General features: G+C 40.1%; 1 protein-coding gene across 21 annotated transcripts in view; it reads left to right on the top strand.

Moving 5' to 3' along the window:
• NRXN3 (neurexin 3) overlaps positions 1-27,057 on the top strand; it is a 1,022,200-nt gene that overhangs the window by 363,700 nt on the left and 631,443 nt on the right. For 18 of the 21 annotated variants that reach the window (XM_056346630.1, XM_056346621.1, XM_056346629.1 and 15 more), the window contains one exon: positions 485-511. The exons of the other annotated variants lie outside the window; for them this stretch is intronic. In XM_056346630.1, coding sequence (XP_056202605.1) covers positions 485-511 — 27 coding nt within the window. The remainder of the gene's footprint in view (positions 1-484; positions 512-27,057) is intronic. 21 annotated transcript variants of the gene reach the window in all.

The raw sequence follows: 27,057 nt of genomic DNA, 5'->3' as shown, positions 1-27,057 counted from the left end.
TTGACTTTGAGCTTCAAGCTTCTTAGAGAAATTGCTGAAGTACTTTAAAAAGCAAAATGACACTGGAGTATGACTTGCATTTTGAGGGAGATATTTTGTGCCTTAATTATCAATTTTTTTTTATTGTAATTCACAACAGTTTATGGTCTGGAGTAGAAGATACTCTTAGATGCATAGGTTTCTATAAAAAGAAAATAATTTTCTGTGTCAATGTGTGGATATATATGTATATTGGTATATCTCTCTATACATATGTGTATATATATGTGTGTATATATATATATTTATGTAACAGATATTTGTGTAGAATATACTGTACATATACACCCACTCCTGAACTTGTACAGACTGTATATAAGTATAAAATGGCCACATCTCTTTGCGTGTGTCTGTCCCCGGAAGGGTGGACTGATTGTTTTTGGATGTCTGCAGCTGTTACCTTGAAGGATGCAATTTCATCTTTCATTTATTTTTCCCCATCTAGACTGTATCAGGATAAACTGTAACGCCAGTAAGTTTTCCCTCAAGTTTCATTTTGTTCTCTTTCTATATATATTAAAATAACTTTATTTTCTTTGCTGTTTTATAAGCTGTTTTTCTTTTATTTTCTTTCTTTTTCTTTTCTTTAAAAAAAATAATCTTCTGAAATTGAAGGGTTGGGTGGGATATGAAGCTGGGGGGAAGGAGGGAAGACCTTATGGTGATTGTATGTGAAAATTTTGTGTTAGGTTTCTCCAAGGAGGAGATGAACTGTTATTTCATAGCTTTACAGAAGAGCACCTGAGGAACCTGATGAGCTGATACTATATTTCACTGGTAACCTGTTGTCTTTATGAAAACTTTTAAAGAACCACATAAGAATAACAACAGGTACTGTATGCACTTCTCCACTACAAAAAAAAAAAAAGGCATGCATATTTAAAAAAACAAATCAAAACAAAAAACCCCGCACCTCAAACTCTCGCTGTATTTAAGAATGGTGACAACTTAACCTGATAGTTATACAAAGACATTTTATTTGGGTATAGAAGAAGGAAAAAATAGATCTTAGATTTTGATTATATTATCAGTGTTATGTGACAACCTTTTATATAGCATTTACCAGTCTTAGGTGGTAAATGCTCTTCGATAATAAATTCCAGCGGAATCTTTCGGTCACTGAAGATCCCTTTCAGTCTGTAAAACTAGGGGAGAATACTTAAAAAATCTCTGTGAAAAATAATAGTGAAAGATCATATCCAATTCTATACTGGTTGGGGAAAGAAAATCTTTGCTATTTTACTTTGTAGAGTTAGTCGAAGTTGATGCAAGCCTCAAAGTGAAAAGCACTTACCAAAGAATGGAGCTGTTTAGCTCTCATGTGTGCTTTGAGACTTATCTTGCTTGAAACCAGATTCCTGAACTGACAGGTTCTCTGTGTTAGTTTTTATGTGGAAAGATTTATGGAAGGCTAAACATCACTTTGGAGATGTTACAAGGGATTAAAAGGAAAGGATGGTCCATGCTTTTTCTAGAGGATGTGTTCTTTTTATTCACCCTCCATCCAATCTCACAGGAAGGTGGAAAGAATTGCGTTGCAGCCCCAAAAGCAAATATAGAGCTTTTTAGCAGCAGAGCCAATTGTAGCAGCACTGAGAGAATCTTACTGTAAAGCAGTTTCTTAACAGCTTTGCCACAGTTTTAGACTGAGTAGGTTTGTAGTGTTATGCAGCAGATGGCAGTTTGGTTTTTTTTTCACCATGTACAATAGTTGCAAAATTTAAAAGGTTCTCTGTGATTGCAAATAGAAAAAAAAATAATACACACATAAGCAGATAAGATGAGCTCTCCCTCCTGGCTGCTGCCAGCTGATTGAGATCCTACTTGGCATGGAAGGGGAAGCAATTAGTCTCTTGATCTTGGGAAGTGGTCCCTGGGAGCCTATAGCCAGGGACAAGCCAAAAGCATTGGCTGATATGTGATTATTCCTCAGCTGTAAGCCCTGATAATGCTGTAGGAGCTTGATTGTGAGTTCACAACATTGAGAACTGCGGCCTTCTTCAGACCTGCTGCAAGGTGGTGTGGGATTAGTCCTGTATGACTCAAAGTTTGACAGCTCTTGTTGAATTCCTTTTGCTCTTCGAAGTTTTAACACTGTGTTTCAAGATAGAGTGGGTAATAGAAAAAAGTATCTTGAGTCTCTGCTAGCTGAGATTGCCAGTTTTTACCCAGCAGCATTGAGGACATTTGCATAAAAATAGGATCTTTTGCTTCCTAAGGGTTCATATGCTCCTGCTGCTTAGCCACCTGTAAATCTAAACACTTGCACCATAGTTCTTGTTGATGCATGTCATCTGAGCATTCATATCAGTTCCTCTGGTATTGGACAATAATCTGGTGTTGTCATCAGCATCTTCTACTTCTGATGACAGCTGGCTGTTAAAGACTTAGTTATGGAAGACTATTATCAGGTTTATCAGATAAATTCTGGTAGCAAGGAGCAATGGTCTGGTTTTCATGCAAATCAAAATCTAGCAGTAATTGGGAGAAACATTCAAAAAAGAAAAAGAGAATCCTATCATCAGGGCAGTGGGAATACAGCCTGAATCCGGTGCATTTGTTACTTTCCCCATAAACATAAAAACATCTTGATTCATTTTGCTTCCATGCATTCAATAGTTGAGCCTGTTGCATTTTTAAATACAGACTTCCTCTGAAGGATTTTTTTTGTATTATTTATTTTCAACCACTTTGGATTTTCCTGTTCTATTTTTTATGATATGTTGCTGAAAATGAATAATCCTAGTGCCTCCAACAACTTGTTTTGTTGCTGCCTGTTGCAGTGACTTGGGTCATCTGTCCTGCTTTCTAGAATGGAACGTGCTGGAAACAGATTGATGAAAACCTGTATATTCTTGCATGAATAAAATATGGTTATGCAGAAGCAGATCAAATATCACTGTAAACATTCTTGCAGGCACATTGATATTTACTTGTGCAGACAGAGTTACTCACATATAAATGGGTCTTCCAGGGTCTGTTGAAATGAGAAGTGTTTCAGAGTAACTTGAGAAATGGGATTCACAATCAGTTGAAGAGTTTCAGGTCAAGCAGTCACCATTGCTAACTGAATAGAAGGGACCTGGTGCATGGTTTTAAAGGTAAACAGAGCTGTACTTTTGGAGTCTTGTGGAACATGTAGGTTGAAGAGCCTACCATAGCAAGCACTGAAGCTCGTGCTCTTTGAGAGAAGTCTAGTATATTGTCCCAGGTAAGCATTTTATTTTCAATATTCTTGCTCTTAATTTTAATTGAAAGGATTGAGGGAATTTTGCTTGCGTATACTTGGATTGTCATATATCTGATGCAAAATACTGTTTTCCATTGCTTCATTTCTTCTTACCCTCTGTTTCTTACCATTGTCGTATCTCATAGTTCTGAAACGGAAAACTGACATCGTTTCCAAGAATAAGAACATTTTTTTTACTTTGTCTGTATTTAATACTTATCCTCTCCTTTCACTCTTGAAGATACCTAAACTGATCTTATCTGCTTCTGCACACTGATAAGAGTTTGAATTTAGAACGACCCAACAGTGCTGTTGCTTGCACAGATGTAACTGGGTATTAACTGTTTTCCTCTGAGTGTAGAATAAGCGCAACCAAAAGCAAGATCAGGATCCCAAAATGCACTGTGTGAAGGTGCATTGAGTGATTCCTCAACATGTAATGTAGACATAATGGATAGCACAATTTTGTTGGCTGGATTTATGGGGAAAATAGGTATAGTTTAATACTTATGTACATATATTTTGGGGTTTTAAATAGAGTTTCCTAAAGAAGAGTAGCTCTTTGGTCCATCTCCTCTAAACTGTTTCTTGAAATACATAGTTCATTTTAAAGAAAATTGAAGTTGTTGTGATAGTTTTATAGTTTGTGGCATAATAGCTGGTGCTCTGACTTTTTCTTCATTTTTTCAAAGATATCTAGTCCTTAATTTCCGTATTCCCTTTTCAGTGACCCCACTTCTTATCAGTCCAGATAGGCATATTTTTTAGCATTCTACCCAATATGAAGTGTGGAGGACAGGGCTGTGTGTGCTACAGATTCACCAGGTTTTGGAGGTGTCTTCACTTTGTGTTCTTTCTAGGATACTGCTTGTATTATTTTTCTTGGCCTAGTTCTCTCTTCTTCTCCCAAACCCATTATGTGGCTTGTCAATAGCCACGTAATTCGACACTGCCTTTATGTGAGGTTTGGTCTTCCAAAAGTAGCTGCCTTTGGGACAGCGAATACTTCTCTCTTACCACTTGTTATTTCATAGCGAAGCCTTTTCTTCTCACTGTATCATGCCAGACAAGCTGTTACCTCTTTTCGTGTCACTTGTGAAGCCTCAGCAAATCCTGATCCTCTTCTCTCTGTGCTAAAAGCACAACTGAAAGAAGATGAAAAATCACAGTCTGATCACTACTAGTTGGTCCTGTGTCTCTGTGAGGCAGTTAGCATGTTGTTTCAGATCCAATTAATTTTGGACTGGTCTTTGACAACAGAAGACAGCTAGAACATGAGATTGGTTCTCCCTTCTCAGTTGTCATGCTTACTGTATTTAGTTCCTTAATTCAATGGAACATTAATGTTCTGTTTTAGTAAGTGCCACTGTAACAACATAAAATAGAAATATCTGATGTGTAACTCTCTGGGAAAGGTTTAAAGTTTTCTTTTTTTCCCTATCATCGTAAGTTAATAGGAAGCTGTGCTAACTCTAAGCTAATCAAAATGTTGTAAAACCAAGTGCGCTTAGTTGATTCCTAGTGATGTTGCTGTCATTTTAATAAAGCTTAACAGTACTCTAACATGAAAACATTATTTGGAAAGTGAAGAGGTATGATTAAACATACACATCATATTTGTGACTCTAGTATCTCCTAACTCCATTTAAACATAATCAGGAAGAAATTAATGCCTATGCAGCCTGAAAAGTGACAAGTCATTAGTATGTCATATTGTGGTGTTGAAAGCAAAGCTGATATCTATACAGCTGAGCTGAGAATGGTCTCACCTTTGAGCAGTCTCAGACTCAGGCTGCTGGTGTGGCCTCATGCTGCTGCTGCACTGCAATGCAGAAGAAAGGAAAGGAGCAAGCCTGTCTTTGGAAGACTTCTTCTTCTGCCAGGTGATGAAACAGCAGTCCTTCCAGGTACTTTGTCAGATGGTGAACTAAGAAGTCTGTTAGAGGAAAACATACTATGCTGGATCCAACCAGTAGTGAAACTGAAGATGTATTCCTGGCAGGCACTCTGCTAGTGATCACACACTTGCAGACATGAGTTCATTCCAGTCTCTGGCAGCACGAACATATGGACTCTCTGACCCGTGGTTTGGCTCCAGCTGCTGCACTCACACCCCTGTACACCCTCATGCACACAGAGGACTCCTCACCCAGGAAAAAGGAAGGAACTCAATAAGAAGACAGGACAGACTGCACTTATCAGGTGCAGGGCACAGCCAGGTAAGCATACTGACCAGTAAATATTTATTTGTGACCAGCCCTTTTTATCCCCTTTCCCCTCTATTTTCCCACTCTTTTCTCTCCCAAAATCACCTAAACTCATCCCTTTTCCTGTCTTTGGTTTCTCCCCTAAACATTGCATAAGTCTGTCTGATCCCACGCTGCTTTTCCCCTGCATCACATATGTCCCACCCCAGGCAGCAACCCCCTTAATCCAAAAGGGGTGATCTCAAGAGCTGCTCTGGATGACTTATGGTGATGGAGTTTCACTCTTGGGCACTGGGGCTAATGGCTTTGCTGGGACAGCCCTGGGAGAGGCCCAGACAAGGTGTTCATTCCTCAGGAGTCCTTGATTTACGTTCCCACCTGCCACTGTTCCCCAGTGCTCCTCTGGGCTCATGCAGATAAGTCTCTGGTGGGCTGATGGCCCCTGTGATGGGGCTGGACGTAATTCAGGATGATATCATTTGGGCTTCCCCTCCTGCTGTTGTCTCTCTGAGCTCCTTGTGGGCGTGCAGATGGGTTTTATCACATAAACCAACAAATTCCTTTTCCATGTGGCTGCTACTGCAAAGTGAGTTATTTTGTCTCAGACTTGCTTGACTCAAGTCCACTCCAGGTCCCCAGTGGGGAAAAAATTCTCGACTTAAGTTCTCAACTCAGAGGTTGCTTGATACCCCTGCAAAGTAAAATAGTGCTCCTGAGCTTGTTTTAAAAAAGGAAGGGACAAAGTCCACAGAGTTATTACCAGTTGCAATGGAGAGGATGAAACCCTTTGGGACTGGGTTGCACATGGACATCTTCCATCTATGTGAGAGGAAAAGGGTGAATGCATACAAGAAGCTGCTCTGCTTTGCTGCTGTCTAGACAATATGTCTTCTGTAGATTAGATTCTGTAATTAGTTGCCAGAACATCCACTTTGTTCTTTTGTTCAAAGAAAATTGGCACAAAACTGGAAACTCATGCTTTAGAATCTAGGAGGAAGTGAATATTTTATATGTGATTAATTTTGTCTGAGAACAACCCAGAGAGAGCATCTCTAATGAGACTTTGAATAGTGAAAAAGAAAAGCAAACACTAATCAGCACAAGCACTGCTTGCTGTGTTGGGTGCTATCTTATCAGTAAATTTAAGGCCAAATCAGTCAGCCGTAGGGCTCAGCAGATACTTCGTGAGGAGTGACTGGTAAAGAGACTCCAGTGATTTACATTCTTGGGTGCAGAACCCTGGGTGTAATTAGCACAAGCTTTTCACAGTGTCTTTAATCCTCCTCATCCAGACAGTACTATGAAGATTAATGTTTTACTGTGGCATAATTAATTAATTTCTGCAATCCTAAACTGCAGTTTGTGATACCACAAGGTCCCTGCACCCCAGAATATTTCAGGGGCCATAAATCTGGGCTACAAATGCAAGTGCGTGTTTACTAGACTTCAGCTAGCCACAGCTCTTAGTTAGCAGCAGTTAGCCTTCATCTTCCAGCTAATGCTGTCACATCCTCTGAAACTCTGATCTTACTCTTCAGTTCTAGTCCTTGGGGAGAAACTTCAGCAGGTCTTCTAAGGTCATCACTTTGAAGAGATGGTACTGTTCAGAGCAGAGCTTGGTAGAACGCTTTCTGCAGTATTTTTACCTAAACTGCTGTGGTGAGAGCTAACGGGAGAGAAAACTAACCTTGGGAACTCGGCAATCACCTGCCGGGAATCAATGACCTACTTTTGGAAAATGGTTGTGCCAGCTTACTGGCTATTGTTCCCACCCCAGCAGCTTTTCTTGACTCCTCACCACTTCTTGAAAAGTTGCCTGTGCTGGTAGGTTTTTATATATGGCATTTTCAGTTCGTGTAGCCTCTGACCTCCTTCCATGGGATTATAATTAAAAATGAGAACTGTTTTGAAGGGAGCAGAATCAAAACAACCATATTGATCACCTTGTCACTCACTAAACTAGATACCCATTAATTAATGTTAGATATTCCAATGAAATATTAGGATTCTGAATGCTATAACAAAGGTTATGAAATATGAAAAGATTGGGGGGGGGGGGGAGGGTGTGTTAATACTTTTTTTTAATTATTTATTTTTTTTGGCCAGAGGAGAAAGATGCTGTAGCTAAACTTTGGAGTAACCTAGGAAGAAGTTTGTGGGTTAACTTTTGAAGTCATGTGATGCTGGGTTTTGTTTTAATGAAATATTGAATTGACTAGTTGCTGGTCAGCCATGTTTTTCTCTTATCCATCAGTTGTTATAATATGAGTTTTCTTTCTCGTGTTTGTTTAGGGAGAACAGGATGTCTTGCTTTGTTTCCTGTTGCAATATTGGCAGGATCTCAGCCAGGATGTCTGGAAAAAAAAAAAAAAAAAAAAAAAAAGGCTTTGCTAGAAAAACTTGTTCTTCTCAGTTTGTTATTTCAGCCACTTGCTTTGTATAAATTGATTTGTGTTTCTTTCAGCTCAGCTGTCATCACTTGCACTTTCCTCAGTGTTTTCCTTTAACCCCTGTAGGTGGCTAAGCACTACACAGCTGCTGGCTAATTCTCCCCCAGCCTGTGTGTTATCAACATGGTTTTGCTCACAAATCCAAAACATAGCACCATACAGGCTGCTACTAACAAAATTAACTCACTCCCAGCCAGACCCAGTACACTCAAGAAGCAACTGTAGCCTTCAAAGTTTGTGGACATCATGCTATAGGGCTTAAAAAGGCAATGCTTTTGATGCCTTCTAGTGAAATAGAGGGCCAAAGGTAGACTGGAACAGTGTCATTAATGGTGTCTAAGTGTGTTGAGCATTTGGTGATTTGTTTTTCATTGATTTTGCTTTTTCTACACAAGGCACTGAGTTTGAGGAAACTTGCTGTGTGAATGGTAATATCAGGGACATGTGTAGCAATACTAAATGTGTTGTTTCCAGGATTAAGACATATCAGGCTGTTGACTATCTTAAAATCTGACAACTTCATTAGGACATAAATACTGGATACTATTCCCAGGAATGGTGAGAGGGTTTGATAATAACAGAGAAAAGTTTCTTCCTCACAGCTGGGAGACTTTTGCCGTCCTTTCCAGCCCTCACACCACCCACCTGTTTCAGCAGTGACTGCTGCTGTCCTTCTACCACCATGACCCATCGTGTTGCCTATATTTTGTACTGCAAGGCTGGTTTCGCTGGCAAAAGGCACTGCTCCTAGAAAATTTGTCTCAGGGAGAAAAGAACTGAAATTACATGCAGGTGCTTGAGGGGTAGGGTAGAATTTGACTTTAAAAATATTCTTTGGTGCTTCTGTGCTTGAGTATTGGCCTCTGAAATGAGCTGGGGAAAGTCGAGCTGCAGGTTCACAGTCTGCCGCTGAAAGAAGCACCTTAGCTTGCTTAGCACCAAGAAAAAAAAATTACTGTTTGTGCACAGACAGAATGAGTCAGAATAAGAACCCTTCTCCCAAAGAGAGTCTCACTTGTTGAGCTGGTGCACACTGATGTATGATGCATATGGCAAGCTTGCATTACTACTGCTTCTCTGGAAAATAGTCCTTAGCAAACCTTTCAGCAGTGATATCTTCTTTCCTAATTGCTTATCTTCTCTCAAAAAAAGCTGATTCTTGAGGTTTCAGGGCCAAGAAAACAGTTGCTGTCTTCTTGTCTGTCTTGTGCAAAGGGAATACAATGCATGAGAAGACTTGATGCCATGAGGAACCTGGACGAGATGACACAGATGTGTTTGATCAGTGAGAATTCTTATATCATCATAAACCATTTTCTAGCTAGTGGAAAATGCAATATGCTGAACACTTTCATTCCGAATATGAAGCGTTAGAAAGGCTGAGAGAAGTTCTCAAGTAATTTTCTGAGTTAAATATCTTTTTGATTCGTGTCACTTCAGCGGTTGCTATATTAAACAGTGTGTGCACACTTCATTATGGAAAAATAGCTTTTTCGTCTTGGTGGATATCACAGTATCCAGGTCTGATCATGAATTGGAGGTCAAATCACCAAGTACAGTTTTAATCATCTGAGGATATCTTATTATTTTTGTTTGCTCATGGATTTCAAGTAGACAATCGTGAGTAAGCCTGAAACAAACCAGGGAAGTTATTTTAATTAATTGTTAATGTAAGAGTAGGTTCAGGTAAGGGTTTAGTTATGTATTAAGAAACTGTTAGTATGCTGACATAACCTGTATTGCTCTGTTCTGTTTTGGTGTGGTGTGTTTTTTTTTGGTTTTTTTTTTTTTTTGTAAGGGAATCTTATTTGAAATTATTCAGCCCACTGTATTGGACTGGTAGGGAAAAGGAGCGTAGCTGGTATTGCTTTTGACTCACATCAGCATCTTTCAGGTTACAAACTGTTACCACCTTCACCAAACCGTTAGCGTCTTTGTAACTGACTAGTGACAAATGTTCTTACAGCATTCAAGCATTTAAGCAAAGCTGAAGTCTTCTGTCTAGCGTGGTACTCTTGAATTCTTGGACTTTAGTTTTTAGCTTTGAGACGAGGAACAGTATCTGCCAAATTGTTCTGCTGCATGCAAAGCCACAAACCCTTCTTAGCTGTGTTGGGGAAATATATTTGATATTTCTTTGTCCCAAACCCCAAGTCCTTTTTATAATCATGTGAGGGGTTCTAGATTTGAATGGATTCCCTCCATTCCAGGTTGGCAGGTACAGTTGAAGACGTGTGCATCCTGTAGAGTTTATGATGGCGCAGGGTCTAATTTGAATAAAGTGGGTTTGCATGTTCAGTGCAGCAGAAAAAATGGCAAGTGCAAATGTTACTGGAATATAATTGTTCTTTTTTATAAGCAGAAATAATAAAAAATTCACAAAAATATAAATTGCAAAGAAGTTCCTTGAAAGAGCTATGGATATGTGAGGACCTTTTGTCATTTAGGCTTGCAGAGTGAGTTTGCTCAGTGGAACTGTGAATGAATCCAGGAGTTTATAAGGACTGTTACAAATTAGGTGTCTATTACTGCTAACATGTAGCCAGTTCTACTGCGAAAGATGGCATAAATAAATTGTAACAACTCTGATTCAACTTTAATACAGGAAAGGAAGGGAAGAAGCCTATTTGTAATGATCACCAAGATTTTTGGAGGCTGATACGCAGTTGGCCAAATCCTATACTGGTAGTTACCAGAAGTGCGTCACAGGATTCTGCCACAGCCTCACTTTCATGAAAATACTGATCATAGTCCTAGAATTAGCAAAATATTGATGGCATAAGTGTGGGTAATATCGCTGCCTTTTTTGTGATGGGCATAAAATTAACCTTGTTTAGCTCCAAGTTTTGTTATACTAAAAAGAATGAAAGTTTGTTGCTTCCGATTTATTATATTATGATATTTTGCTGCTTAGGGTAATTTTAGATTAAGGGAAACTTCCTTCCTTCATCGTCATTGTCATTGAAAGCAGCACCAATAAAATTGACCAGTTCTTATTGTAATCGAAGTTTATAATGTTTCTCTCACTGGTCACATTTTGATTTATTTCAAGCATATTAAAATGCTCTGCACAGAGCAGATGAAGCATGAAATCTATATGAAAATGAAGAATAGGGTTTTTTTGTGTGTGTTTGGGGGTGTGTGTTGTTTTTTGGTGGTGGGGTTTTTGGTAGGTTTGTTTTTGTTTTTTTTTTCTTTTCTTCATCATTCTCATGGAGCTTGTTTTCCTGAATGAACTGAAAACATTATCCAAATGTCAAGATTTTTGCTGCAAGTGTGGTAGGTTTGAAGTTTCCAGCTCAACACACTCACTCAATGGTAATTTTTTTTAAAATTTCTCAGTGGCTGGGTGACTCCTCTAGCAGCACAGCAGTATTCTACAGGGAATGCTGTATCCAGCAGGGCTGCGTAGAGAGAATAATTTATGAGCCCAGATGTCTGTGTGTGCTTTGGCTGCAGGTGCCGGTACCCAGTTCAAGCAAACTTCTTGACTCTGGTGGTACTCCATATGCCTGTCAAAATGAGGGCTAAGCACTGTCTTGTGGTTCAGCTGGAGATTTTCTAGATTCTTCTCACTTCATGTGCTGAGGAGCCTAAATACATCTCCAGAGAAATGTAATAATTTTGTGATTTTGTGGTGGTGTTTTCCCGCCTGTGAAAGGGTTGGAGGGTATGTTCAGGCTGCTTACTGGAAAGTAGTAAAGAGGAAGATGGAGTTCATTGGCAGAGCTATCTGAAAAAGGACTTGAATGTGAACAGGTTCTTGACAGTATAGTGCTGGGCTACCACAGAATTTATGCTTTATAGGAAGCAAGTTACTTTTGCGTAGTGTGGACTGTACCATAGGCCTCTTCTGACCAACACAGAAACCAACCACATGCTCTGCTTCCTTGAACTTACTTCCTTTCGTCTCAGATGAAAACAGCTGATGCTGAAGCTTTGTGGCTTAAATGCCATGAAAAGCCCAAGAATGAGACTGAGGGGACGACTCAGCCTCTGCCAGGCTGTGGCGGACACTACTGTTCTGTGTCTCTGACAGCTGCAGCAAATCAGACCATCCTAACTTCAGTATTCCTTCCCAGGGCTGAAATCCACATAACGTAGTTTATTTAAAACATTTGTTTCTGCCACATGCATCTGGTTACAAAAGTATGGTTCAGGAAACCCAGTGATAAAGCTAGAGATCAGGTTTGAAGTAATAAGAAAAGTGTGCTTGTATAAACATGTCCAAAGCATCCTTATTAAAATATATCATACGGAATACCTATAGAAATGTTTAATACCTCCCAAGATCAGAAGTTTCACAGCATATGTATAAAACTGATACCTTTTCTAATAATGCATACGAATATGTGGATAATTCCTCATAACAGGAACAGCCTGGAGTGGATGTGGGAAAGGTGACAGGTAGGTAGGCTAAGAAGGTAGGGACGATATTTATTAAACCCAACTATCGGAAAAAACCACCAGTGATATTTATTAGCTGATAGGTAGCCACTCCTAACCAGTTAGGCATAAATTCGGAAAGGAGCTTCCATGGTTAAGTACTGAAATGCCTTGATTTTGGATAAAATCCTTAAAAGCATATTAGCCCAAACCTGACCTGTGGCACTGTAACGCGCTGAAGCAGCCATATGCGAATACAGGGGCTGTAAAAACTAAGGGCAACGCTTGGAAGACATGATGTTACTTTAAAGCCAAACCCTCAGCTGAAGCAGCTGGAACTTGTCTAAGATTTCTGAGTAGGAGTAATTAAGCAAATAGAGAAGCAGTCAGTTTAAAACTAATATTAGAATTGCATCTGATGTTCATTTTATAACCAAAAAAAATTACTTTAAATCTCTAAAAGATCTTGTGCTTTGCTTTACCATGTATCCAGCTGGATATTTTTTGAGCTGAGTCAAAGTAACCAGAGAAATCAGTGTGTTTCACAACCGCACAAAGAGTGACTCTGGCAAGGGAGGTGTTTGAGAACAGGACAGAGGAACTTGGGCTCTGAGGTTTCTTTAGGGGGCCAAAGGCCTGGAGAATGTTTCTTACCAAATTGCAAAGTGTAAGTACAAAGGGTTGGTTGTGGGAAGGCATTCTACTGATTGGGTGCCAGCCAACTCACTTGCTATGGGTAACAGAAAAGTAAAAGATACTTCCCTGTTTCAGGTAAACTTTGATGCAACATAAGGAAATATTTATTCCTTATTTTGAGAGAAGTATTTTTCTGCTTTGCCTTTCCAGGCAGCTCCTTTTGTCCACTTTCCTCAAAAGGAGTTAAAATAAAATTCTGTTCCTCTTTCTTGCACCTCTTTTCATGGCTTTTAGATGTTGTCAATTATTTCTGTATTGTAAGGGGAAAAGAGTCCAGATTTGTCATCTTGATTGCTGAAAATACAGTTTTCAGCAGTCCATTAGGAGGTTATAAAGATGTTTTTTCTATTTTAGCTCTAATTTGCAGAGGTACTGAGCCTAGTGAGTCCCAGTTGACTTTCACAGGATTTTAAATCCTCAGCATTTGTGAAGAATCGGATCTTAAGGCCCTTGTCCTTAGGAGATCCACTGCCAAATACTAAGGGGAAATTTTCAGAACTGAAAGTATGACAAGTGAGAGGTACTGTATATTTTTTTCCAGTTGTGAGGTAAATAAAGTAAATGCGAGTTCTTGCGACAAGTATGTCTCTGTATGAGCAGGGCTATTACCAGTCTTGGTGCTTACTTCTGAACCATGCAGTGTACCTAACGGATCAGGTTTTCCTATGGTATTTAATCATCATGATCCAAAAAATTTATGTCTGAGAAAACTGAGGCTTTCAGTTACTTTTCTTTGAATGCAAAAAAAAAGTGTGGTTTAACTTGTCACAGATATATCTCTGGGGATCTGCATCGTGTTTAGACTCAATGGCCAAACACAAACTTGTTTTCATATAAGATTGCTGCTTTCACTCTTTCTGATTGGACCAGAAAGGAGCTTTGGGAGTGCAGAAGAACTTGAAGATACCTATAGAACTATAGATCCTTATAGAACTGCAGTTATAAACTAAAGGAGGGATGTATAGTAAAATATTTCAACACACTTTCCTTTTTTGTGGGGGAACGGTAGCTTCATCTACTACTGGGCAAGGTAATGGATTGCTTTATTTTGATATCTTTTTTTTTTTTGGTCAAAGCACTGAAAGTATATTTCATTCTGTTTCATAGTGGAATGAGATTTGAGCCTAAAATTAAAAATTCTTTCTTAGGAGTTCTTAAGCATATTTTTATCTTTGGAGTATTCTTCTTAATGCTGATGATTTAATCCTTACAAGACTGCAATAGCTGTGGCATTAGTATCCCCATGGAATTATTAAAAGACAGAGTGGAAGTCATTTTATGCAGAAACAGTAGCGGTGACATTATGGGCTTTCAGCCCTGCCCTTACAGAGCACCATTATCTGAGCACTTCTGATAGTGATGGAAAGCTTTGTTGCAGCTATTCAAGCCTGAATAGCTGTTTAGCAGAGAGGGAAGTATGAGCAAAGTGAAAGTTACAGCATTCTTACTCACTGTATTACCTTACTGCACTAGTGATATATGGAGGGATCCAGCTTCCACTTGTGCAAGAAGGGTCAGTGTGTAAATTTATTGCCAATGCACTTTTTGGAAATTTGCAGGTCGCGTACTGATTGAAAGTGTTTAGCTGCTTTTCAGACTACAAGTATACTTGAAATTGGTCTGTTAGGGATAAAACAATATCCATGTGCTGTGAACACTGTTAATTGTATCCATACTGAAAAAAACCTCCTCGCGTTCTTCCTCAGGTGACAATATTTCTAGATCTTTTGCTTCCAGGTAGCAGTAGGTCTTCTGAAGCTGCAGTAGGTGCTGTGTAAAACCTGGACAGATTTTGCAAGGGCAGAGAAGACAATAGAGGAAGAGATTTCCCAAGGGCATTGAAAGCACATCTCAAGATCAAGTGTTTTCTGAAGAAAATGATCTGAAGTACTAACAAACTGGCCAGCATACAATTTCCGTAGCTACAAATACAGAGGTGAAACAAACCCAAACCCTATTTCCTAAGTGACAGAGACTGCAGGCAAGCCTGAGTTGGTTCTTGCTGTCACTGAGTGGAAGAAAATCTCACAACAGAAAATCAGGTGGTGGTTACAGTGTTGTACATTGTTCTACTTGCTGTTTGTTTAAGAATAGTGTAGGTGTGGAGGCCATAAGGAGCCATTGTGCTGTGGCAGTACGGCTCAGTGGGAACCGTTACGCTACAGAGACAGTTGTTTCTATATCTCTTTAGTCACCGGTCCACTGTCCCATTCTCTTCCTGATTGGCTGACTCATACTTCAAACTTATTTTTGTCAAGCACTGAGAATTCTGTCTATAGCTTCTAGGATCTCCACAGTAGCTAGAGATGGAGTCTAGCACCCCAAATAGCACTCCCCAATCCTACCTCACTTCCACAGCATTCTACTGTGACCAGCTTTTCTATGTTCACAGGCAAGAGAGACCAGAATATTTGTATTTGAAAAGGATGAGTCAGTTTGGGTGGGTGAACCAGTTCACATCCAGAACCCCATTACTACCTGATATCTATTCTAACATCAGAGAAATACCAGTATGTTGACATAGTAGACAGGTAGTCTAGCCTGGCTTTGATAAAAAACATCACCTTGGTGCCCTCAGAGCAAAGAATATTACAGAATATTATTATCAGCTTTCCAGTAGTGTGTGGCTAATGATAGTCACCTGCTTGTCAGAAAGCTTTAGCATCAGAAGCCATGAGTGGCTGTAACAGCTTTAATACCTTCAGTACAAAGGTATTGTGCAAACATATATAGTGCATGTGAAAGAACAGTGAGTTCCTGTTTATTACCCACAACATTACTCTTAATAAACTGCTGTAAGATGCGATGTTTTCCAAAATATTAAAGGCCAGATTGTCATGCCGCTGCAATTTGGTGGAATCACGGCAAGCAAATCTTTCCCTTTTATGTGTGGCAATTAATTGCTTGAAAGAAATCAACATCCATGGGATATGTGTAATTTTAGATGTAGTTACTTAGATACAGATACCATCAATTCAATAAAAACCGCCACACTTACAAACATTAAAGAAAAAAAAAGATAAATTGAAATAAAGAAAATTAACTTAAATGAGCAGGAAGATCTGGACATATTTACAAGAATAAGTGTGCAGTGTTGTATCCATAGATAATCAAATCTTACCATGTATTTGAAAGTGTTATTAGCAGTTTTTTCTCTCCTCTTCTTTGAATTGCATGCATTTGTCGATAGTTTCCGTAACAGCACATTGAAAGAGAGAACTGTGTTTTTTATACCACTGCCTATGTCTTCAGAAACAGTGAGAGATGATGGACCTGCTCCTTAAACAAAAATGAAACAAACACTCAGTCTCCTACACCAGCAATAACTGGACTGCTGTAGACGTAGTTAGTATGTACAGTTTTATAGGCTTGGGATTTATGCACTGTACTTCAGTCAGTCATGATTTCCATAAAATGACAGAATAATTAGGACAGAATAATGAGGTTATTAAGAAATGATATTGCTTTTGCACATGATCACATATCTCACTCTTCTGGATGGCTAAAATTTATGCAGACTGGGTAACAGGTTGCGTGGTTTATGATATTCTCCATATGTGTTTTGTGTTTTTTATTACTACACATCAGAACTAGATAGCTACCTTACATACACGGCAAACTGATCCCGCTCTGAACTTTTCAATGTGTGTTTTCAACACTGCATTCAACTTAGCATTTTGCTGCTGCTGAAGTAGTATTTCACTTCAGCTGTTTGAGTCTGCAAAAGCTGACATTTGCTTACTTGTGTTTCTCTAGAATACCTAATGTGTTTTGTTGATGATCATACTCATTTTACTATGCCCCCATTATGTAATGCTGATCCTACTTTTGATAAAGTAGGCTTTGTGTGATAGAGCAAAATGAGTTGAAATAGATGTGGGAGTTCTCTCATGTTTCTGTGTTCTGACCCAAGTTTGAAAAATTATATCGGATTAGCAGAAGGGCGACTGGTTTATGCTTGTAAGAATTTCAGTGGACTTAGTTGCTGTAAGAACAAATATTAAAGCTAAAATTTGCTTGTGTCCTAAAGAAAGAATTAATTCTGTAAATAAAAGCTAAGTGGTGATGGTGACCCTGTGCCACAGCAGTATGATCTGTTTACCCTGTGAAATGGTCTGCTGAGTTCTACATCAGCGTAGTTTCCCTTTGGCCTGCGCATTGGGAAATGTCATTTCAGCCGTGACTGAATGCCTGTTCAGACGGCTTTCTTCTTTACACTCAGTGAGATGTCTGGAGTTGTGTCTCTTGTTGTTTTCCTTGGCAAGTGGCAGCAGGTCAGCGAAACACCATCAACGTTCAACTTCACAGCTTTGGTGAGGTTCTTGTCTTGGAATTTGAGATGACACTGAAGTGGATTCTTCCTTACTTTCTAAGTTATGTAATTATAGCATAGACATCTTTATGAATATTCATATGATTATCAGTTCTATAGGTACAATCAGAATTTTACTGGTTTTAACTGTATCTTACTCATGGTATTTCTTTCCATATAGAGATACGTATATAAATACATATATATGTATGTATGTATTTATAGGACCTAGTGCCACCCACATAAATGGGAATCTGATCCTGCTTCTTACTGGAGAAAAGGCAATATTTCTTTTGAATTTGAATCAGGAGCACAAGACAAGTATTATCAAGAAAAGAATTGTAATGTGCCTCCTGTAGAAAAGAATGAAACCTTGGATGAGGTTTGAAAAGACATGGTATCTTAGCCAGGTAAAGGAGGCATGGAGGAAATGCAGAGGAAAAATATCTTGTGTCAGAAGAGACTAAATTATGTGTGAGGAGACAGAGATTGAAAAGAGGCCAGTTTTAAATAACCAGTGAAGGTGAAAGATCTAAAAATAAAGAAAGAAATTGTAGTTTTGACAAGGTCAACTTTAAATGTCTCAAAGTAGAGAGCAATCATTTTTCCACTGGATCTTGAAAAGGCTGGGGAACCATCAGAGGTATATGAGAGGGGAGGGTGATATGGTTGTGAGAATAGAACACTGATTTTTTTTTAATTTTTTTTTTTTAAGTGAACAAATCTTCTCAAGTTAGAACAGAGAGAGAATGAGGACTCACACTTCTGATCTGGGTGTATAATATGTAACACATGGCAAATTGGCTTCCAAATTCACTCAGCTCAGTCTTAACCTGTTTGTTTTGGAGCCCTCACGTACCTTGAGGATAATTGTTCTCTGCCCTCCTGTAAATAACCCCAAACAATAGCAGAGCTCTGGCAGCTGCTGCTTTGATCAGAACATACAAAACCATGTCGGTAAGGCAGCAGCTTGGGAATATAAAAGAGGAAATCATACTCAAAAACACAGCATGTGTGAGCGCATGTAATTTTTGGTATAGATTGGAGCCATTTTTCTTTACCTTCTGATTCCTGGAAGAGATTTAGTTTTTAGAATTGCTCTGCTGCAATTGCTGAACATTCTTTTGTGCAGTGTGTGCATGAACACTGAGTGCGTCTATCAATTGGCATATTGCCTTTAATGGTTCTGCATGTTTTTGTGTCTTTTCAAAATTTATCTTGCGAGTCCGTCACTCATTTGGTCTTTCAGTCTGTTTAATCTTTTTATGGTTTATTGATTTGTTCATGCCAAAGGTACAGAAGAAAGAAGCCATTTTAACTGCTCTCTAAATAGTGGGAACAAGCCGACTGAGTGTATATGTCCTGCCTGTCTTTTCAAGGCAGGTCTAAGAATGTGTTGCTACTCCCCCTGAAACCACTGGCAAAAAAAACCCCAAAAAAACTGGGTGGTTTTTTTGTGATAACTTCATGGGGTCTTGCATATCTCAGGAACTCTCAGGAAGGGTGTTAGAAACAAACAGGTTGAGGAAGGAGAGCTGTTCACCATGAAGTGAGCCTCTTCATTACCAGGAACTTTTCTCCATTCTTAGTTCTTTTTGGGGAAAAAGCTAAGCTCCTAGTGACTGACCTGCGATTGTGTTGGTTTAGTGCCTGGCACACTAAGGTCAGCTTTGCTTTCCCTTGTCTATGCACCTTGACTCACTGCTGCAAAACATTTCACAGGGTTGCAGGACTGCTAGTGTCATTGCAGCCTGAGGTTTTGTTTCACAAACACTGTTCTAAATGCTTTAAATTTTGGATTATTTTTTTCTCTGGAAAAGGCTGTGGGAGAGAGTTGCTAACTAGCAGGTTGATTCTGAAATAATGCAGCAGTAATGCACAGAAATTTTCATCAGGAGTGAATATTTTTTGGCCTAGATGAAAATAAACACCACATTTAATAACCTGTTCCTAGCGCTGCTCATTGAGCTTTGCTTTCTTCCAGACACTCTGCATCTTCCATGTCTTCAGCAGCTTTTTCCTTAAGAGCTGCAAATGAGACTGGAAGTGTCAGTAAAGTTCAAGCTCTACCACTGTTGGGGAGCTTGAGACAAAAGCTGGAGTGCTGATGTAGGGAACTAAATGCAGGCACAGGAGGTACGTCAAGTCACACGAAAGACAAGTGGTATGGAGTCCCAGTGAACATAAGGGCAGATGTTATTCCTCTAGCTGTTATGCAGGATCATTACTGTCCTGCATACTCTGTCAGATGCAGCATTGAACACCAGCAGTGCAATGGCTGCTGGTATCCAGTGCCCTTTCTCCAAGTCTTTGCTCTTAGTTATTCAAAGGAGAATTCCCTCTTTAGTAGTAACAAGAAAGGATTTCACTTGTTTCTTAATAGAACGGACTGAAAAGTCTGGCTCCCAGCTCTCTGAGCCATCATTTAATTTTTCCTTTCTTGCTAATGTTATTCCTTCATTGCTCGTATGACTGGCATGCTCCCCCAGAGGGCCAGCACCGAGGCCTGAACTCAGACTGCTAGCTGAGCCCTGTGCGTTGAGAGGTACCAATGTCTCCATTGTAGTACAGACAGTTCCTATTTTCAAGCAGTTTTACCCTGGGCCTGTAACAGCATCAAGACTATTCATGTTGGCTTGTGGTTCTGGTCACTACTATTTTGTTACTGAAGTGTTCTGGAGAATTTTCATACTGTGCAGTGCAGGCTTTATGAGCAAACCTGCTCAATCCATGTGCCCTTCTAAAGTCAAATCTCAAGTGTGCGACAGCAGACTGTCCTTGGTGCTTTTTCAGACAGGCTTAGATTTTCAAAACTGGTATTTAACTTTTGACATGTATGGATAAAAAACATCAAGAAGAAATAATGCAGAAGTATCCTCTCGTTCAAAAGTTATACATCTCACTCCAGTCTCCCCACAGACAAAGGTGAGAATTAATTCCCTCAAAGTACTGCATGATTTTGATCCTGCTCTCAACTTCATATTTTTTTGAGTCATCTGAGATTAATCCTATGAATTAGGTTCACTTTGCTCCGTAAAGGGAGTTCTAATTTTGCTGCTAGTTGTTTTTGTCTTGATATTTCTTTCAAGCCAAGAATTCTCAAGTGCCTTATGAACAGAAAGTCTCATAGTAGGTAGTGCTAAATGGGACCAACTGGCTACCTGCTGCAGAGAAAAAGCCCACAAGCATCCCCTTCCCACCTGACAGGTCTAACACTACTTTGTTCACTCATAATAGCCTACCTGGTGACAATTCCTGGCACTCTTGCTTGCTAAACACTAAACCGTGATGTCTGTCAGCATCTTCCCCTTTCTATGAACACTGAAAAAATAAGCCATAGGCTGAACTACTGCTGTTAAAATACATTTATTCTCAGCAGGAATCTGGCTTTTTGTTATGTATTGACACTGAATATTTAAATTACAACCTTCTAATCTTTCATTTACAGCATCTAAAGGATGTTGAATAAATTAAAAATAAAATGCCACAATATTCTGCCTTGACAGGGCATCTGACAGGGAATCAACATTTTCAGAAATGTGGGTTTGGTTTTCCAGCATATGTCGCTCCCATCTTGACAGGACATGTACTGTGTTCAATACGCCTAAGGCCATACATGTCAAAAGCTAAATACCAGTTTTGATAATCTAAGCCTGTCTGAAAAAACACTGAGGATGGTCTGTGGTCTCACACTTTGACGGTGTCCCTACTTTAGAAGGGCATACAGATTGAGTAGACAATTTTGCTCATAAAGCCTGTACTTCGGTGTTAGTCACGGAGTATGAAGGGCTATGAAGGACGTGAATCACTGCTCTCTGATAGGGTTCTGTGAATAGTATTGCTAGAAAGAGGCCTTGCGGGTTCGGTGATTGAATTATTAACAGTATTGCCCTGATGGGAATGTGTGACTAATAGCAAGACTTAAATTTAGATGTTATGCTTTAGAGCTACTCTTAAATGGTAGGTTGAAGCCCTTTTTTGAGTTTCATTTTGGTAGCAGTGGTCAGTGTGGTGCAAGGTATTGGAGCAAGTGCGGTGAGGTGCCCTAGAAAGTGCTGGGACAATGACCCACAGAAATAGTACAACCCACGTCAGCCCGGATAGTTTATGAATGACAAATTTAACTTTTCCATGAAGTCACCCGTCTTGAGCAAAACACATAGGCATTGAATTGTCTACAGTTACCTATTTTCAAGAGTTCAGTTTGACTGGTACCTCTTTAGCCATTATTATCTGCTTTGCATCATGTGTTTTGAGGCCAGAAGACATCGTTATGATCTATTCTGACCTCCTGTATGACGCAGGACAGTCATTTCTGCTTGTAACTGCCCTTTGAGCTATGAAGTATCTGTTTAGAAACACACTGTATCTGAACGCATCACTGACTTCAGCACATTTGTCTTAAAAATATGTATCTATGCTAAGGATTTACAAGTCCCTTAAAATCATAAGGGACGTTAGCCAATTACACATGCAATATAGGTAGTAAAGCCATAAATTAAGCTCAAGTTCCTTGTCCTGTATCTGTACCTTTTTTCCAAAAACCATGACTAATGAACACCATTCCCAGTGCTCAAAACTAGGCTCATCCCCTTTCCATCTTGGATGACATTATTTGGATCCTCTGGTAGTATTACTAAAAAAGCAATGTCCTGAATTGTACTGCTGGGGTTTGGTACCTGTGTGACTTTACATCAGACCCTGTCTTTTTACAGACCATCTCAGTGCCATTTTTTACTTCTTTATAAAAAAGCCATTATTGTAAAATGTAAAATAGCTCTGCCTGGCCTGCCCCGCACCACATGCGTCCTCAGCAGATGGAGGCTTTGGTGGGAGCTGCGGTCCTCCCTGAGGTTCTGGATAAAACATGGGGTCTCCTACAAGAGCATGGGAGATGGTTTAGCACATAGGATGTTGGCAAGGTATGAAGAAAGTTTACTTGAACTCTTGCTCCAGTCGGTCTCCTCAGAGAGGTGGAAGGCAGTCCTGGTGTAGCTCTTCTGAGTGAGTGGGGACGTGTCTTCATGTTGAGGTGGGACAGAGGGGAACTAGTACTATTTGCGTGGCCAGACTGGATACAGAGCAGCCCTGCTCAATACTGGTAGAGCACACAAGCTGCCTGAACATTCCCCTCACCCACAGGTGTGACCTCTCAGGCTGGAAAAGTAATGAGATCTCATCCTGATGCAATCCACCTGGGACTGCCCGGCCAGCGGCCTTTCCCCTTGTGTCACAGCACCCTTCTTTTCTCTTCAGCCACCCAGGTGCTGACTCCTTTTGCAGGTACCTCGTAGTAGCTTCTAGAAATTTCTGTGTCATGGTATTCTGGCTTCCTTCTCCACCGCCATGCCCTGAGCAGCAGTAATACCTCACCCCTGCCTAGCACGTCCCATTGCCAATGCTGTTGCAGACTGAGGCTTTCCTCATCCCGGCCTGTTGGCACGTTGCATTTCTGCCCTTCAAAACCCACGCACGTATAACATTTAAAAGGCCCCCTCTCCTGTTAAGTAAGAGGTGGATGGGGACAACAGGTGCAGCCCCTGAAGTGCTAGTGTTCAGCTGGAGCTGGGACATTGAAGGCACCTGGCGGTCTGGGGCTGAGGAGATCTGTGCTGCTGCTGCGGGCTGGGCGCCATGAGCTGCTGTGAGGGGAGGCCGGGCCGCCTTCCCCGTGCCCAGCTCGGCTGCAGGTCAGTGGTGCTGGCCCTGGGGTGCTGACCCTGTGGGCTCAGCTGTGCTGTGTGGGGAATGTGATGTTTGGGTGTGTTTTCCTCTGTTGCGCCCTTTCCTCCTTCCTTTTTCCCCTGGGGATTTTAAATGGTAGTGTAAGGTAGGCTGAGAGGAGAATGTGTTGATGCTTTCTCGTTTAGACAGGATATAGGTTGCTTTTGCTAAATTTTTCCCTTTTTTACCTTCTAAAATGGAAATCTTGCTGTTCTTTGTGTGCTTCCAGGAAGGCAGGGACAGGCTTGAGGCTGTCGCTTGGGAGGCAGGGGGTTTGCCGGAGGAATGGCAGAACAGGCAGTGGAAGTGGGGCTTTAAAATCGTCTGTATTCCAAGCTGTAGCCTGTGCTGATCTTTTCCTGTGATACACCCTTAAGAAATGTTTAATAACCTGGGATGCTAGTTAGATGAAGTCTGGTGTTTGCTTATGTTGTCTAATGCTACTTTCAGTAAGCTCCACTGCTGCACTTCTGAAACTTATTTATAGTTGCTTGTCTTGGATATAACTGAATCTACTCTCCCAGCGCTCTCAACTGAATTGATAAGGATTTCCCAGTCAGTTTAGGGCTCACCAGGTTCCTACTGCTTTCCTGTCTGAATGTCTCATTGCTGTCTGCAATCCCGTTTATGTGCGTTTTATTTAGCCGAGAGGTTTTTCTCTGTGTTGGCGTGGAAGGGCTGCACAGCTAGGCTTGCACTTGGACCTCTGTGAGCCTTACATCTCGTGGTGCAGACTGCCAGCCCAGGAGCTGTGATGTCATGCTGCACATGAAACTTCTCGTTTTACTTCAAGCACACAGCTGAGACAATGCTTTGCGCATTTTCCTCATTCTGTAGCTGAAATGACACGTTTCAGAGGGCCATATTAGAAGAGGCAGCCCTACCTGAGAGCTGGGAGAACAAAGTCTAAATTGCTTTTTCCTCTTTCCTTTTCACGTGTTACTCATTTCATTGGGACAGGCAGTAGGCTGAGAGACTCCATGGCATCAGTGGATATTATTTCCCTGCCTGACTCCCAGTGTTTCTGAAGAGATGCATTCTCCTTTCTCCCCTGTCCTCACATTCTGCCAAGCAGCATGCATATACGGGGGTGAAAAGACTCCAAGGAAATGGTATTGAGAAAGGTGGTTGAACAAAAATGGTATGAATACAGGAAGCCAAGGAGGAAGAAGGAATGAGAAGGTGAACAAGAAACAGGTGAAGCAGTGGTTAACATGGGGAGAGGGGAAACTAACAGAAAATGGAGACTGAAATCCAATGGGAAGGAAGCTGCTAAGGGATAAGACACACAGGAATCTTGCTCTTTTGCTCTCTGGCACCTACATAAACAAAAATACTTTCAACAAATGCATAATTAGCTAGTGTGCCTCACAAATACTGAGGCAAAGAAACATTAGAAATATTTACATGCTTATATTTCTAGTAAGAATATATACAATGGGGACGTGAAACCCACTTTATGGTTTTAGGGACATTTCTCACTGGTTAGTGCTATGGAAGAAAACTTATTCTCCAGGTGCCCTCTGTATATGCTGACTTCTGCAACCTGTGAAATGGAATTTGTAAGCTGTGAACAATATAAAATACTACTAACAATATAAGGTCAAAGTTACTGGATCCATTCAGATATCTAAAAATGAGAGAGATATGAAATTAAACATTAGAATTGAAGGGAGGAAATCACTGATTTTGTCTGTCTTCTGTCAGGGGAGTGCGCCTCCTCTTCAGTGTATAAACACAATTTCTGGCTGTGATCCTACATTCATAAATTGCATAGCCAGCAGGAATCCTTGAACTCCTGTATATTGCAGGCCATCAAACTTTACAGAATTGCTTTCATTTTACTGTAAATCTTTAATATTGGGGAAAATAAGACAACTTGGTTTCAGAAGTCTCTTTGAGTTTAAAAATCTGTCTTAAATTTGAACTTCACTGTGAGTCTGTTTGCTACCAAGGAGGACTGTATTTACCCTTACCTTTTCTTGGTGGTAAGCTGCTGTTCTTGTTCAGTATTTTACCATTTACTGCAAACAAGGGGCTCTTGGGCTTCTGTTCTGGAAGTTCTTCCTTGAGAGTTTAACTGGGCTCCTGTCATTGGGGAGCAAGGGTTATTTATTTTCTGCATGTACTGTGACTAGAACAGTCTAATTCCAAACATGGTAGTGGCTTTGGGTGTGGAAGCCAGTACCAAAGCACCTTCTATAGCTCTCTTGAGTAAATAATGGGAATAACTTGTAGTTTTTGAGTTTTTTGTTTTGAGACTGGTAATCTTTTGTTAACTGGATCTGTATCGCTGATGGTTTGGGTTTGGTTTTTTTTTCCCTCTGACATTATTAAGGTTTTTCAGCAGTAGGGTTGATGTAATTGAAACTTGCTAGCATGTGGAGAAATCCTCCTACAGAGGAAAATTTAATACATGCATAGGTAGCTGTGCAGCATTTGGATTGCTAGTGTTCCTAGATCTCTTTCTGACTCGGAAGCTGAAGGATTTCTTTCTGGAGAAAACTAGGTAGCAGGTAGCGTTGAATTTGTCAACGGCTGAGTTATCTGAAGAGAATAAACCTGGCGTTTGTGGTTATAAAAGCATGAGCCATTCATATTGCATTCAAGGAGTATGTTTGTAAGAATGATTTGTGGTTTCCTCCATTTTACATGGCTAGGACATACAAGGGTGATGGAGTACAGTGTTGAGATTAGTTATGCATACTGTAACTTAAGAAAAGTCCTTGTGGCTTTCTGTGTGACACTTAAATGTGCTGCAATGGAGTTACAGAGCATGGTCTGTCTTTTTTGGAAAGAATGAAAAAATAGGAATCAGTTCAAATTGGTAACTTCAGTGCAGACAATTGAAAAAGAAAGCTATAAGAACCAAGTGTGTTTGTTTGTTTTTTTTTTTTTAAAAAAAAAATCACCCGCAAACCTTCCCCCCCAACCCAAACAACACCAAAAAGCCTCACCAAAAATTTCACTATGGTGAGTAAGTTGAAAGTCTGAAGGATTTATTTAATTACTCAATCAAAGGAAGATTTCAGTATGGAATGTAATTGATGAAGATCTTTAGTCATCACTTGTACTGCAGACAAAGCAGAGGTGATCAGCAAATACATTACTTTGTATTTGGAAAGATGCCAGCTGATGATCTCAGAATAGTTCAGTTGGAATGAAAATGATCAGAAAATGTTCTACATGTGTAGTGTGTGACGTATATATGGGTTTTAAGCCTTAGAGGTCAAATAAAGTTTACAAAAATGTTTTAAAGAGGAAACGATTGATTTGTAAAACATCAGTTCTGATTTCCAGTAAGACCTGGACAACTGAAAATAAGCTAGAGTACTGGTTAATAGCTGTTGCAGTGCCACTGTTGAGGAAGGGGAAAGATGACAGGGTGGATGGTGTGTGTGACACATGCCCCATTTTGATATTTGATCAAGAGCATGAAAGAGATAGGTGTAGTGTCATGAGCAGATAAAGGACACAGCTGTTATAATGTGTTGGTGAACCAAACAGGTGATGGAGAGGCAAATGATGACGTGGGTAAACCAAACAGCCTAAATTTTTCTTGAGTAAGAAGTGGGCTCATTTGGGTGATTGACTTCTTAATACAGCCTGTGGCAAACTCCTGCTTCTAGGAACAAAGACCATTGCTTACTTGGGAAGCAGTGCTTCTGAAAAGGAGCTGAGATTTGTTTAGCCAGTTGGCCATATGCTTCCTCTAATTTTGTAGCTGAGAAAACTGAGCTTTACAAGTAGTAGAATATTCAGGCAGTGGCATTACCTTGGATGTGGCAATGGAGACCATTAACAATGTCAGGATTTCAGTTTTTGTCCTTTGCATCAAATGTAGCATTTCTTAGTAAATTGGGAAGGGTTCAGAAGGCAGCTATAAAAATGATGTGAGATCTTGCTACCTAAGGATGTCTACTTTATGAGTGTCATTACATAGCTTGCGTAGTGAGACTAAGGAAGTTTACTCTACAGAGTTTACAGAAGCGAAGGTTAAGAGGGGACTTGACG

This window comes from Falco biarmicus, chromosome 7 (assembly GCF_023638135.1).
Source record: "Falco biarmicus isolate bFalBia1 chromosome 7, bFalBia1.pri, whole genome shotgun sequence".
NCBI classification, from domain to species: domain Eukaryota; kingdom Metazoa; phylum Chordata; class Aves; order Falconiformes; family Falconidae; genus Falco; species Falco biarmicus.
The sequence above is the reverse complement of the archived record's forward strand: the minus strand, read 5'-3'. Positions and strand labels throughout refer to the sequence as shown.